At 45.1% G+C, this 15,933-nt stretch overlaps 1 protein-coding gene across 13 annotated transcripts in view; it reads right to left on the reverse strand.

The window, feature by feature from the left end:
• Positions 1-5,131: 5,131 nt before the first annotated feature.
• The window catches only part of LOC144115886 (papilin-like), a 321,379-nt gene continuing 310,577 nt past the window's right edge, over positions 5,132-15,933 (reverse strand). For all 13 annotated transcript variants that reach the window (XM_077650507.1, XM_077650503.1, XM_077650504.1 and 10 more), the window contains 2 exons: positions 12,733-12,858; positions 5,132-10,238 (listed from right to left, as the gene is read on the reverse strand). In XM_077650507.1, coding sequence (XP_077506633.1) covers positions 10,171-10,238; positions 12,733-12,858 — 194 coding nt within the window. In that variant the 3' untranslated portion in view covers positions 5,132-10,170. The remainder of the gene's footprint in view (positions 10,239-12,732; positions 12,859-15,933) is intronic.

Consider the following 15,933-nt stretch of genomic DNA (forward strand, 5'->3'; position numbering starts at 1 on the left):
GCAAAGCTTGCCTTATTGCACAAAAGTCCCAATGTGGAAACCAGTCGAGGGCGCACGTGCTGTACGGGGGCGACCATGTTGGAGAATGCAAGACCGCATCAAAACACAATGTAGAGCCCACAGTGCATATTAATCAGAGAAAAAAAAATCTTTTTATAACTTTTTTACTTTTTATATGAGCAATATGATTTATGTTGAGTCGCATTGAAATTAAAAACGATTTTTTTCTACAGCGGAGGGCTAAATTACCGGCATTTCCGGTGTAGCTGCTACAAGAGCAGAGAATTACAGTTTGTCTCGTGAACAGGTTTCCGTTACAGGTCTTTTTCAGACATGCTCTGGATGACAACCGCATTTTCTCGATAAGACTTGTAATTTTGCGCACAATTCTTACAAACAATTGACTGTGCCGAATCTTGTCGCTCTCAGTCCACAGGAATTGGGTCAGAAAAAATTTTTAATGAGCGCCTCTCGTATATTTGGACATGAAAAGAATTTTGATATCCCCACGCCGAGGCTACAAGAGCAGCTACCGCATGAGCAGCAATGCGCGGGTAGGTTCAAGCTCGATGCCATCTTACATGCCCCACTGCCGCTACGGGGATAGCCAATGCTGTGAGCGTCAATTTGGGAATATCAGGCTTTCCTAGAACCAAAGATCGATTAGCACGCGAATGTTCAGAGTCATGTTTTATCACAGTGAGAGCAAACACGTGCATCAGTGATATATCAGTTCCGTGCATGCCTGCCGGTGAAAAGATGTCGCTGGAAAATGGGCGATGAAATAAAATTAATTTTAATGCGAAAGCAATACATGTCCCATTAGCACAACAGCCGGCCTCCGTCGCCGTCCATGGCACGAAATTCAATAGTGACGTCAATGTGCTCTCGCATCACGCCATCAGTAGAACATAAGATAGTGAAGTCTACAGGAAGTAGCAAAAATAACATTTCTTCCTAACTTGCGGGTACTGGACTAGGGGCCTTCAGACTGCGGCGCGAGCACGCAACCCATCGGCCACAAAACCCTTTTTTTTGACAAAGCCACAAAACCGCGTTACTTATTGGCGAATAATGGTGAACCTAGTGTATGCGTTTCCTTACGACTCTATGTTAATCAGTAGGTGTGTCATTAGAAACGAAAGAATCTGTAATGAAGCTTGCAACAGAGCTCATGATGATACAATGATTTCGCATTCAAAGAACGTAAGCAGCCTAAAGTACCTACGACATTTTTCGCTCCTGAACCTTCGCTGCCTTTTCGTTTTTGCTCTCTCCATACAACACATGAGCGTACTGCCTTCCTTTCAGTAAAGAAAAGATCGTGCCGTTCAGTAAAGCTAATCTGCGCACATTCTGCAATGTGGGTGTGATTTTTTTAAATTTCTTTTTGTTGGGAACACAGCAAGAAAAGACGGCGATTTTAAAAGGCACAGAAATCGAAAAAAAATGAAAATTCTGGGAGGAATATTTCACACTTCTACTTACGTAAGGCTCTTTATTAGCCGCTGTTCGTCGGCATGCCATCTCAAAACTAAGAATATACTTACCCTGTTCAAAAAGTATTGCACTGCCTCTTTAGGTTTGAATCCAGCAGGATTCTGCGTGATTAATTGCGGTTTTCTGTGCTTACAAATTATTCTTCTTAGAAGGAGGACTTTATTATGTGCCCGAAGAGGAGCCGAAAAGCTTTGTATTCCGGATGGAACAATCACTGCCGTATCCGAGATACTGATTCAGCCTATAAGCTCACATTCTTTACATCACTTCACAATTCTAGGTGTGAGAGAGAATGGTCGCGGATTTGCTTTTACACGACAGTGTATGATTTTTCATGTATTAAAGCATGTTTGATTGCTAGAGGGAGTTCCCAGGTGACTGAAATCATGTTAATGCCTTTCGTGAAGAATTATCCGGTTCTTCTCATTTAGTTAGTTATCGATTGCGGATCACGTAATGACACAATCTCCTGGGGCACTCTTCGCCCGGACAATATGAGAGACCTAGATTAATTCCGGAATAATAAAAGATGCTCGGGGCTGTTATAATAATCATCTTCAGGTTTCCACAAAGACTGATGATGCGGAGGAGGAGGGGGTGTAGATTGGTGATAGTTTCAGGTGCCTCTTTCTCGATCAACGCAAACGAGAGCACACACCTTTAGTTATAAATTATCTCTGTGTTCCCTACAGCCTTCAATATCCCATACTTAGGGCCTTTGAGGTGTACTGTGGAAAAAATAAATACGACCCTATGTTCTGTGAACAACAGTTGGACCTCAGATGAAAGCTTTAGTGTTACCTTAGATTAAACTTGCACTTTTCCAAAACATATTCATTCCTTATTTGCTGTTAAGAATGCGCAATGTCTTTTCGAGTAAGCTGCATTAGTTTTATCAAGCTGTTCAATATGCCCGGTCCTGTATTGAACTTATATAACTAGATAGTACGTTCTGCCCCTCAACAGATGTTCTGCGAAGACGTGATCTCACCTCGTCCAAAAGCCCAGAAGATGTCTATACGAGGAGTTTCAGGGATGAATAAGTAATTGTCAAAAATATGATTTTTTAATGTTTGCGGCACGGTATTGCCGGGGTTGGCGGACACCAGAAAACTGGTGAATCACCTTTACTAGTAAAATGGTTGACAAATTTCCAAAAATTCAAGAGGGGAGTCAGCCGGGCCAATTGGTTCATGACAGAAAGAATTCAAAGCGCTACAGACGGGACAAAGTGAAAAAGGAGACACAACACACCGGCGCTACTAACAACTGAAAGAAATTTATTGCTACAAGAGCAATATATACCCTTTGGCACGCTCACTGCGTAAAAACATGAAAAATAGAAGGTAAAACAGTATCAAGATTTTGTGCATGATCAGTCATCGAGGAATGTAACCTCTTTTCTTTTTAGCGTTAAGGAGGGCGCGCTAACGCAGGTTATTCCTCTGCAATGAATAAGATAAACTTCATACATTTCGCGCACACGCTGATGCTGGTATTTTCTCAGAACCGTGCTTTTGTCAACCGTGCGGGTCATCTTACATTGGGCAGACAGGACGCTGCCTAAACGATAGGCTACGGGAGCATAGCAAAGACTTAAAAGATGGCGCCAGGAAAAACTTACATGACCACGTGCCAATATGCAAGTGCACGGCTAACATTGACAAAAGCACGGTTCTGAGAAAATACCAGCATCAGCGTGTGCGCGAAATGTATGAAGCTTATCTTATTCATTGCAGAGGGATAACCTGTGTTAGCGCGCCCTCCTTAACGCTAAAAATAAAAGAGGTTAGATTCCTCGATGACTGATCATGCACATAATCTTGATACTGTTTTACCTTCTATTTTTTATGTTTTTTACGCAGTGAGCGTGCCAAAGGGTATATATTGCTCTTGTAGCAATAACTTTTTTTCAGTTGTTAGTAGCGCTGGTGTGTTGTGTCTCCTTTTTCACCTTGTCCCGTCTGTAGCGCTTTGAATTCTTTCTTTTTCCAATAATTAATTTTTACCTATTAGAGTTAGGCGCCTGGTTGCAATTATAGATTTTTCTAGCCGGTCCTTAATAACCGCCATATCAGTTTTTAGAGTTTCGAGAACGTGATTACCCTCCGCGCTGTGGCCCGACAAATTCTTACTACACCGTTCCAAAATACATGCGCATTCGAAGAGCATGCAGGCAAAGCAACCTCTTCTGTGCACGTAACTAGTTGAAATGGCCAAATCTGAAGAGCCACAGCGCCGAGGGTAATGGCGTTTTCGAAATTCTAAAAACTGGTATGACGATTACTAATGATCGGCCACGAATCTCTGCTAGCAACCAGGCGCCTAACAATTATAGTTAAAAAGTTAATTATTTTAAATTATTTAACCATCTTACTAGTTAAGATGATTCATCGGTTTTCTGATTTGCGCCAACCCTGGCAGTACCATGCCGCGAAAGCCAGATTTTTACCTCAAAACTCCTATCTTTGAAAATTAGTCTTCCCTGAAACCGCTTGTGCTTGTATACGAGGGCAGCTGCAATTTTAAAGTCGACGCAACAAGTGTATTCGTGATGGCGCCCTTAATTAAGCAGTCTCTGTCGTGTGTACGTGATATTGCTTCACAAAAAAGTGTTCCGTTCCGTGAAATGAACCTTTCAGAGTTTTTTTTCTTTCTCACATGTCGGAAATGTTATGCACATTAAGCAGTTATTACTGCCCTACAGGGTTTTCTCTGAGGCTCACACAGTATCAAGCATTTATATTGTCGATTACAGGCTCAGCGCAGCATCCTGTGGTTGAGAGAAGCCTGCTCGAGTGACAGCATCCCCATCGCTAAAACTCAGATATGTCCGTTGGATATAAAGCGCATTTGTTCGCCGTATTGAAATCTGCTACCACTGTTCCTTCGCTTGTGAATGACGGCCGCTGAACTACCAAGCGAAATTGTCTTTGGGCTGTCCAGTGTCGGAACATAATTGGGTGGCAGCGAGATAGCTTGACCATGTCTCGACTATCGCTGTCTATTTGGCACATGCAGCCCTGGAAGCAGTGCTGTCTAACAGGCAGAGATGCTATTATTCTGTATAAAACCGACGTGCTTAGCGCATTGGAAGGTTTTTCGATTGGTTTGTGAAGCCAAGCTAGAAGCAGCCTTGGCACTCCTGCATTCCTTAATTTTACCTTTCGTCAATAAAGGGAGCTGTTAGGAGTTTTCACTGTCCATTTTTTTCTTTAAAAATATGTATTCGCTTAACTCCGTCTTCCTCAGGCAAAAGTAATTTCTTTGCTCTTGAGGTTATGTTCTACTCACAGAAGTAAGGACCCTTGAAGCTACATTTCAAGTTTCATACTGCTGACAACTTTCTCCGTGAATGTCTGCAATTCTGATGCTTGTGGACAGCTGTGCTTCCTACTGGAATCAGTAGCGCAGCAAACATACGTGATTCTAGACGAGGTTCTGCATTAAGGCGTTCTCCTTATAAAAGCGTAGTGAATTGGTCTGGTGATCAGAGTGGAGCGCAGCTGAGCTGCACTGTTGTTGGCGCTGTACCTCCCATTGTACTGCGCTTCCTTACACAAAGAATATTATGAGTCACACCTTCTCTATTCGTCCATAAGGAAGTGAACTAGTGAAATAAAGCCAGTGCTACTCGAGGAGCGTTTTATTTGTGTTCATTTCATTATGCCTTCAGCGTTTACTTGGAACTTCAACTTGCTTCAGCTTGCAGTTCAGGACAGATCCTCAAGGAGGAGTAGCGCGCTTAAGGAAATGGACACAAATAACACGGTCAAAATAAACTCTTTCCTTTCACAGGTACAGCATATAAAATAAAACGAATTGCACCAAGCGACGCTGATGTCAATCGTTCCTGGTGAACGCTTCTCTGCAGGTGACTACCTTCCTTCCCTCCTGGACTGCAGCATTCCATCTCAATCAGCCTCGGCGTCAACAAGGAAACGTTCTCTTGGATAAGCGCGCCTCAGCATAGCAGCTCCAGAACTCTTCGAACCCTCACTGCGCGCGCAGCATTTCGCTGCCCGCATCATGCACTCGGTGCGCACATTTGGAGCATGTCACAGATATATCTTGCGAGCCGAGTTCCTGGTTAAGCAATATAAACCCTGGCTATGTATTCTTTAATCATTCTTTCAACTGTACCACGATTGTACGGGGAAGAAATCAAAAGCACGAAACAAAAACAGCTCACAATGATTTTTTTTTTCACGCAAAACTACATTCATGCGCGTCTATCACCAGAAAAATATACAACATAATAATAGAAAGCGTGCAGAAAAAGATGCCGCCACGGTCTGGAAGACGTTGAAGTAACGAGCGTTAGCTGTTTGGTTTGCTAGAATTGATATGAATGAGGTTAAAGTGAGGTACACCAATGGAAATACGAATTTGACATCTTGGTTCTATAAGTGACGTTACCGATCAATCACTAATTGGATAAATATGTGACGTCACCAATCAATCACCAGATCGGTATACTCATGACGTCACCAATCACCAATAGGGTTGATATGTCGATTTACTATGGGGGCTCCCGTCTTGAATTCCTCGGACTTCCTAGAAACAATGTCCCCCCTGATTATTTTCGTTTTGTTTTAAATACCCTTGTGCTATTTGCTTTCAACCAGTTTTTGTGCCTTCCGTCGTTGAATGTCATTTAATGGTACTTGAGAGCAGTCAAGCTGTTCCTAACAACTTTTAGCCTTTAAATCTGTCCGCGACATGTTCTTTTTTCTGGAAAATAAACTGAACTGAATTGAGTTGAATTGAATGTCTCTGTCCTTTGCGCTGCGTTTGCACCATGGAGCACAAACTATCCCATCAACTCGCTCTCGAAAAAAGAAATAAAAGTAAACATGAACCTTAAAAACGCACACACCCACACTTGAGTTTTCAGCTCTTTACCGCGCGGCATGCAATGCAAATATTTTACTGCCGATGATTTTAGATGGTTGATATAGGTTTCTTTTCAGTTGTTCTTGTTTAAAAATCTATTCCACTTCTTTATAGCTCGCCCCGTATCATATGCTTTTTGTACCCGTTCCGACGAACAGCATTAAAAGCCATAAAAGTTTGTTGCATGCTCAAGCACTTCCCGTTAATGCGTTGATATAATCTTCGTGAATGACTGGGCAGGAAAGTGAGATAAGTATGGACTTTGTAGGAATTAATATTTATGCTATGCACCAACAAAGTACACCACCTGTGATGCCATCTCATGGAAGCTTTTTGGTGTGGTTTGCTATTTTGACCAAATGCCCAACAAGAATTATTGGTGGACCTTCCCTAACAAAGAGCAGATTGACCATGGTAGGCACGCTCAGTCGGCGATGAAGCAGCTGCACGCCCCCTTCAAAGCCGGCAGTGGGGACGGCAGCTTCTCGCAAAACGATGGCAAAGATGCCACCTGTTATGAAATTGCCATTCATTGCTGACCATAATGCGCAACTCTTGCACAGAAATGTCCTTGCTAATGTGGTACTTTCTTTCTCCGCTAAGTTCTGCTTGAAAATTGTGCCTTCGTGATCCGCGAGTTAACCTCGAACACAGCAAATGACAACGTCGTAGTTTAACGCACGGCACGCGCCAACAACTGCTCATGTAGGCGGACAAGCTGTAGTCACGTGCTCTTTCGCACCTGTAAACCAGAATCAAAATAAATGCAGTTAAAACTCGATTCAACTAAGCGAGAAGCAGCCATTAATTATTTCGTTAAATCGGGAAGTTCGTAAAATCGAAGACGGCATTTTTACGGCCTTTGAGATCTTAAATTCTAACGTAGCGGCACTGAAAAGCTACCGAGGCGTCGCATTTGCCGACAGCCCACGCCTTCGCGTATGAAAAGTCCGCGAAAGCGGCCCGAATCGCTCGTGCATAAAAGCACCATATGACAAACCGGATTCGAGGCCAAGGTGGAAAGCACCGCCGACTGCCGAGTCCTATGTTCCGTTCAGCAGCGCAGCATGCAGCCCCGTCAGAAGAAAACCAGGGCCGTGAGTTGGGCGCGGAGATGTACTGCTGGCACGCTTCCAACAAGCTGCGAGACATCGTCGTTTATTCCCGGAAAAACTTCATTAAATAGGGTTTATTGATCGTTTCTTTCGTTATTTCAGGTTATTCGAACATTGAACCCTATGAATACTTGCCGGGGTATAAAATTTTTTTCGTTAGATCGAGAACTTCGCAAAATCGGCTTTAGTCAAATCGAGTTTTAACTGGTGCCGTAGTCACTGATGATGAGGCTGGCTGGACCATTCGCACCTATCATTATAGGGGGAAGGAGGGTATTGTAAGAGAGTTAAAAAATTTACTTTGAGGAGCTGCTGCCCTCACACGATGCCAGCTCACGTGTGACATAGCAATTCACTTCTTGAATGCGGAGGTTTTTGATATGTGTTCGTTTGCCCGGTATGTCACCAGCACTTTCAAACATTCCTAATTATAGGGTGTTTCAAACACAGAGGAAAACTGTTCAGGAACACACAATCGGCCGCAGTGGAGGTGAGTGACTTTACAACTATAGTAATCAAATCGCTACTTTAATGAGATTTAATAAATTATTTTGGAATGAACAGAGTCTGGTCGTTAGCATAACAAAAATGTAACATGGAAACAGAGCAATGCTGGCAAGATAATCCTAGGAACCATAGACACGGTACTTCGAACTGCTTTTGCTAATACACCACGGAAAGTGCTCTTAAGCTTCGTCGCAATGTGCAAGAAAATGAATACTCATCGTAAACTACGGGGCTGCCAGTAGTGAGAGCTAATTATTTAGCAAGAAAAAAGCATATTTTCAAAATAATTCAGAACTGCCGCGGATAGCAGTCTCTTTTGAGACCACCCTATTTTGAGCAATTTTGGAAGGGCTCGCCGAAAAACGCTGTTAAATATAAGCTTCATTGGACCACGGCATGCACTTCATTTTGCTTCGCCCCTCTAAAAAATAACAGATACGCGGGTGGCTACGACTTTAATTTTTTTGGACCAAGTGGCAAAGCAAACAAAAGTGTATGCCGTGGTGCAAAATGTGCGGGCAGTTAGAATTGGGCGCCGTACACTCTAAACGCAGAAAGAATAAAACAGGTGTACGCTTTCCTCTAGCGCACTTTTTTTTGTGAAAGGGAGTGCACTTTAGGACAGATTACTTCATTTTCACTGCAATAGCGGTGTATTTGTGTTGAGACTGTGGGCCCTGCACCGTGTCACCAGCGGTCGTTGTGTTTGCACTGGGCTCCCTGCACACCTCATGCACTCAGTTTCGGTACTGTGCGAAAAATAGCCTCGCATTTACTCGCACTGCACGGTTTTACAGAACATTTTCAGAAACTGATAAGGCATCGTCTTTCCCGTCGCTTCCAGCTCTCAATTAGCACTAGTCACCACACCGTTTTAACCAAAACGCTAATCTTAAAGCGTACTTTGTCATATGCCTTACTAGTGCGAATCGTTTAGTAACTGACGTCCGCCGAGGGTGCGAATGTATTTATACGGAGATTTTTCCTCTTTAACCTTAAGATTAAGAATTTTTGAAAGTGCTTACTGAAACCACAGAGATAATTTCTTCGTTTTGTGTCACTAAAAGTAAAAGGCATTGAATGGCCTGGTAGAACACCACGAATGCGCCAGACACACTATTGTCTGGGACAGAATTACAATGATGGCTATCGAAAAGCCATTATTATCATGTCTGCACCTGATGTCATTTCATATCCACACAACCAATCGCGCACAGACACGTGAGCCCTTGCCCGAAACATACTCATGATCACTGTGGCGCTGATCGCGCATATCAAGGCGGCTGTCCAGTCATTCCTTTTACATGTGAACATTGCGCTTGTAAGGGTCTCGAAAAGCCCCCGCCTTTGTATTTTACCCTTCTGTTTGGCACTCGTCGATTTCTCCTCCTGCAATGTCTTTTCCTGGCCAAACGGGCTGTCGAACCTTGGACTAGTAGGCGATAGTATGCGCGCTTGGCGAACGGCTGTCGTCGACCGACATTCCCCGTGCTAGGGTAATGACAGCAACCAGGCATTCACGTCACCGATTTGCTTGTGCGACCTAAAAACCTCTTGTTGCTCCTTCCCCGTGCCACCATGGAACCTCGGTTGTTCCAAATTCTTTTCGCGCGCACTATGCCTAACGCCACTGCGTCCCTATCGTTAGTTGCGGCGCATGTGCCAAGACTACGAGCGGCACCGCACACAATCGCGCACATCCTTACAATTGCTGTGCCGCGCTGCCCGTGGGCTCGGCTCTATCTGTGGCAGGCTCACGCTAAGTGGAAGAGCGCGTCGAGGCAGATGCGCCGTGGTTGAACTTGCCGATAGTCTCCACGCCGCCAGAGGCATTTGTTGCGTTAGAAAATTATGTGAAGAGGGCAAGATTGCCTGGCTGCAGTTATCCAGTGTTGCTGAAAAAGACGCTGCTTGTAAGCAAATTCCGTTGACTGCCACAAAGACAATGCATATTTTAGAGATTGGGCGCACCGATGGAATGCGACCGAAAGTTCATATCGCCAGGGACACAAATTGCATTCGTGGACGTCCTTGGCAGTTACTGCCAGTGCGCGCAGATTTCACTACACACCGCGTGCGCCTGTGATCACGCATGCGCTAATCGAGAATCTGGGAACAAAAAAGAAATATTTCCGTCCTCCTCGTCGCTTCTTCAGAGAGTGCAGAGCGACGCTGTCACCGATGCACCAGTGAGGAACACTAGAGCGTAGAGGGCGGCCCCTGCAAATCAGAAACAGGTCTCTGCTTTAGAACATCAACTCGAGTACACTGCGTCGGACGGTATTCTGGTGGCGTTTGTGCTGCGCTCGTACTGGCCTTCGAATGCGTTCTGGCAACTGCCAAATGCTGCATATTCACGCACGAGTGAAGCCTTTTCATTGTCTACAGCTTGACTGAGCGCACGTGTGTACTGGAGTGCGAAGGGCGTGCACAGTAAGCGGTCTGTTTGAAATTTGGCAACAGAAACGAGACTGCCAGAGTCCAGAAAAAATCTAGCTCCACCCACAACGGTACATTAAAAAGGTTTATGGTGTCAGAAGTGATACAGTTATCTGCTTCCATTTTGTATCCATCACGGTATCTGCAGAAAAAACGCAGAATTTACGTAAAGACGCATAAGAGAGGGAACGTACAGCCTTCATGATGCCGGACATACAATTCCTGTTGGTGTAAAATAAGGTGTCTGCATAGTGTGCGGGCCACAATGTGTTATGGGTGGCTAATTGATCGATTACACAGGCATCGGAGGATCATACGAAATTACAGGCGCGAGGGATTCAGATGAGATGTGGGTGCAGGCCAGAGCCTCGCACCAAATCGCAGCCGTTTTACGGCGCAACAAGCCAGAGTGGTTGACTGGATTTAACGTACGCTGCTAAGCCCATTTTCGCAGGTTAGATTCGGGCAGCGGGGGCAGAACGTGCACTGAGGCCAAATGCAAAAACGTCGGTGCAGCGAAACTTAGCGTCCAGTCTGAGTACCTCATTCTTCCACTTTAGTGTATCCACAACGTACGATCGATCCGCCAGTAAATGACGGTGCCTCCAGAGTGTGGGCGGAAGAGAAAAACATTCAAAGCGCAATAACGTTTGGAGTTTCAGCATGAGCGCGCATTATCGCCGATACAGTCAAATATCATCTTCCCTGTAAAGTAATTACCTTAGACTTAACTGCCGCGCGAAAAAAGACGAAAACAATGGAAGGAAAACACTCACAACACCGACAATTGCGGCATCCCTGTCGTCAGTGTTTTCCTTCCATTGTGTTCATTTTTGTCGCGCTGCAGTTGAGTCGAAACTAAGCAACCAACTTGCCCAAAAGCTTGTCTTACTAAAGTAATTGCAATCGACAATATCGTCGATGTATTGAAAGCTCCGAGGGAGACAGGCAGTGCAACACGGAAATGCTGCATGCCTCAGAAGTTCTGCATTGTTTTGTGAGCTCTTGTTAAACGACTTGTATCTCAAGCGTCAATTTCTACAAGTTTTGAAAGGGAGACTACAAAACAAACACACCGGCAATGTTCGCAAAGAAAGCTTCAAAAATACACGGTAAAGTTATTTAGCTGACTGCAAACACCTGGCGCAATAATATGCGGTTCTTTTCTTTTCAAATACGCCTTTTCATTTTTCTGAACAGATGAAATTTGTAATGGTATATATTCAGTAGTCACGTAAGTTTGGTATGAGAGACAGGTCTCTTTCTATGGAAGCTAGATGAGAAACATTGCCCCAAACATTGCTGCGATGGCAAACATCCAACGACATGATCCATCTTCCAGAGTTCTGTGATAAAGCAAGTAAACATTATGGTATCATACACCGATACCTATAGCTTACAACGTAAGCGGCGGAAAAGTTTTTAAGTCTGAACGGTGCAAAGGACACTAACGCAGAAAATGCAGGCAAGTGCGACATGGGCTGCGGTTTATTGTGTGAGATGCAAGCCCCTCGCCGCCAGGAACAGCCAAACTTCGAAGCAGTCCGGCAACCCGGACTGGGTCCACGCTTTCCTTCGGCCGGAGCTCGGGGCGGTTAGAGAGCCTTCGGCCGCGAGTGGAGATGGAGCCAACCGTTTTTCGAGTCCTTTTAACTCGTTGGTTGAACGTCTAAAATAAATGCGACAGTGCTCACAACTAAGGCCAGACTAGCAGTTGTTTCCCTGAGAAAGGGAGCGAACACCAACGCTCAATGAAACGGGAGCCCTCCACGGATCACTGCAAAGATTGTGAAGGATGTCAAGCAGTGTTTGAAAAGTAACTGTTTATCCGCAAAGGCAACAAGCGGATTGAAAGAAACTAACAGAGGCCTATCATCGAAAGAAAGCTGAGCCCGTGTGCATTAGCACGACGTCGGTCAGACTCAGCCACCAGAAATTGGGTTTCTTAAGACGGACACGTGTATAACCTGCTAATCGGTCATTGTGTGGTGATTGTGTTTTTTTTAGGTACGTTGTGCTGGCTGCGATAATGTACTCGCGTATAAAAAACATGGTGTTTTGCGCAATGAACTCATTTGATAGTATACGCTCTTTCTATCCAACCTGTATATCCTGTGTTCTTGTCCTTTTCGCCGTTCAAACTTAGAGCATGAAACAACTGGCAAGTACTACTGCGAAAAGTTTTTCGGTTATGTGAGGCAGATGAGCTATATTGCTCACGTTTTTGCATCTGTGCGCATACGCCATACATAGAAGTAGGAGTACGCATACGCACCGTTGCTACGTGGGGCTGCGTTCCCGCACTCGCATGACCCGCACTTGGCCTCCTGCTCATCACCGCAGCTGCACTGCATGGACTCCGGGCAGCTCGCAGCCGTCCTGGCCAAGTTGATGCGCACACCTGTGGTCCCCGGTTGCAAAATGAAAATGGATGAGTTAAACGAAAAGGTAGATGGTGCACTCTTGAGCATTTTTGCGCTCCACGCTAGATTTCGACACACAGGAACGAGTAACATAAAAGGAAGCCGACAGCCAATCGGGCGTTTGTGCCTTTCTTCTGTCTCATGATACTGCCACAAAATAGTTGAAAAAAAATATTGTCACGTATGACTTCCTCGACTTTGGAGCTTGCAAGAAATGTGGTTCCCCGAAAGTGTATTAAAGGTCTTTATTTATTTGTTTTTTATTCGTTCGTAGCAGCAGCAGCGGCCTTACGCAGCAGGAGCAGCACCAGCCGCCAAAGACGATGGCGCCGAAGTGCGATGGAATTGAGCTCGCTCCTCGTGCCCGCGTCACGCGCCGTTCGGTGCCCTCTGCCTTTTGTCGTCTTGTCTTCGACGCCCTCCACGGCCTGTCCCATCCCCGGAATTCGCGCCACGCAGCATCTTCTCACAAAATGTTACTTCTGGCCCGACATCAACAAGGACGTGCGCGCCTGGGTACGTGTCTGCCTGGCTTGCCAGCAGTCTAAAACTCAGCGACAAACGACCTCTCCCTTCGGCTCGTTCCCTCCACCGTCAGCCCGTTTTGACAACGTCCGCATCGATATCGTGAGTTCCTGACCACCTTCCGCTGGACAGTTATATCTTCTTGCTTGCATCGATCGGTTTACTCCCTGGCCCGAAGCGTTCCCTCTGCCTAACGCCACAAGTAACACCATCGCCAGAACCTTCGTCGCCGGTTGGGTCTCTCGGTACGGGGTTCCCTCGACCAACACCACTGATCGTGGCGCCCAGTTTCAATCTTCACTTTTGAATAACCTTATGACTTTACTCGGAAGTTCCAGAATTAGTACTGCTTACCATCCCATCGCCAAGGGCATGATCGAACGCTTTCATCGTTCGCTAAAAAAAATCCCTCAAAGCCCAACTCGACACCACCCACTGGACTGCTTCCCTACCACTGGTTCTGCTCAACCTCCGTGCTGCACTGAAGAAAGTTCTCCGTAGCACTTCTCACCCCTGCGTCTTCCTGGTGAATTTTGTGAATCTACCCATTCGTCTACAAGTCGCGACCCTACCGATTACGTGACGCAGCTCCGCTATTTTTGCGCCATCTCAGAACGCCACATCTCCGACGCCAGTCTCGACCACCTTCACATGTTCCATCCGAGCTAGCGACCTGCACGCACGTCTTTTTTTCGCCGAAACTCTGTCCGCAAGCCGCTTCAGCGCCCCTACGACGGCCCCTTCCGTGTACTCGAAAGAACATCGAAGTTCTTCGTCGTCGACATTCATGGGCGCACTGACACCATTTCAATCGACCGCTTGAAGCCAGCCTTCACAGAGGACGCCCCGCCCACTGGACCTTCATGTGTGCTTTGTTTGCCTCAACCAGCGTCTGCCCCCCTCCGCCATCTTTCCCTGCCACTCCTCAGAAGCGGAAAGTATTGTTCCGGCTCCCAGCTTCACCGGACTACTTCACTAGCGGGGGGGGGGGGGGGGGGGGGGGGTACTGCAGCAGCAGCAGCGGCCTTACGAAGCAGGAGCAGCACCAGCCGTCGATGATGATGACGCCGAAGTGCAGCCAAATTGAGCTCCCTCCTCGTGCCGGCGTCAGGCGCCGTTCAGCTGCACGCCATCATACGTTCTTGCACTTCAGCCAGTAAATCAATCATTTCCTTCATCGTGTCGGTCTCATACTGTTTGATGCGACACGTTTAACAAACCCACAATCGCCTCGCAGCGTTTACAGAGAACTCATGGGCAAAGCGGCGTTTACGGATCATTGCACCGTATGTGGCAAACTGAAACCGTGACTTCTTTGTTACAAGCACAAAAATCTCACGTAATATTTCATGTATACGGACCCGTGTTTCTTCACGATGAAGACAAAATAGGAGACTATAGCTCGCGCGCTTTGTAAAGAAGTGTAGAGATGATGTAATATTCTTATTTTTTATTTTTTCGAAGGAAGCGCTTCAGCTTTATTACTTTTCTTACCCTAAAAGTATAAGCATCGAGTCTTATTGTTGAATAAATTCCGGCGGCTATAAAAATATGAAGTGAGGCATCCAACATATCTTGTATTCATGACCTATAAGACGAATGCTACAGAAAGAGGTGAACTCAAGTAGCCCTTTGTAGTTGAATCCACCTCGCAGAATAGGCTAAAACTGTTGAAACGAGACCGGATGGCTTGTGGTAGGTGTGCGGTGTAGAGTAAAGAAAATTAGAAGAAAGCATACATTTAATTTATTAAAAAGTTCGTGAATACATATTCCAAACATTTTTCGCTCAAAACTCGCAAGCCGACCTAAAAGACAGGCAAACCGTGAATTACCCGGTAACATTTAAAATTGATCACGATGAAAAATGGACTTTCTCATTTTTTTTCTCCCGTCACACACTGCAGCTGTGGTAATACATTCCAAAACAATAAGAAATCGAGTGAACGCAGAGCTTATGCGAATATGAATCAATATTACCAAAACCTATTTGCAAATAATAATAGACAACCTCCTGGTGGTGTATAGTAATTTATAAAATACTAAGTAATCTCATTAGACATGATTCATCACGTTCAAGTGCGAGCACGGTAACTGTGAAAGGCTGTGAACTGAAACATCGCCAGTTAGTTGAGCACTTCAACCAATACAATTTTTCGAACCTAGCAGCACCGATTAGGTACGCCTTTTGATGCTGTTGGTCGAGCTTAGTAATTTTTTGAAGCATTTTTTTTCTCGCACAGATGAAAATGAAATACACAGCACATTCAGGGGCCTAAAAAACATTAGATCGATAGGTGCTGATGCTGTACAAATTGAAAACGTTAAAAATGTTTTAACATTGCTGGTTTCCCCTTCCTTATATTTTCGATCTGGTGCATGAGACAGGTATATTTCTAGCTGGTATGGAAACTTCGGGGGTATCTGTTATATATACAGATGAAGATAAAAAGCTTCCATATAATTACAGACCGATTTCAGAACTCCTAGTATTTGGCATGACACTAGAAAAATTCGTCTTTTCTCGTA

Source organism: Amblyomma americanum, chromosome 1, assembly GCF_052857255.1.
Source record: "Amblyomma americanum isolate KBUSLIRL-KWMA chromosome 1, ASM5285725v1, whole genome shotgun sequence".
Classification (NCBI taxonomy): Eukaryota; Metazoa; Arthropoda; class Arachnida; order Ixodida; family Ixodidae; genus Amblyomma; species Amblyomma americanum.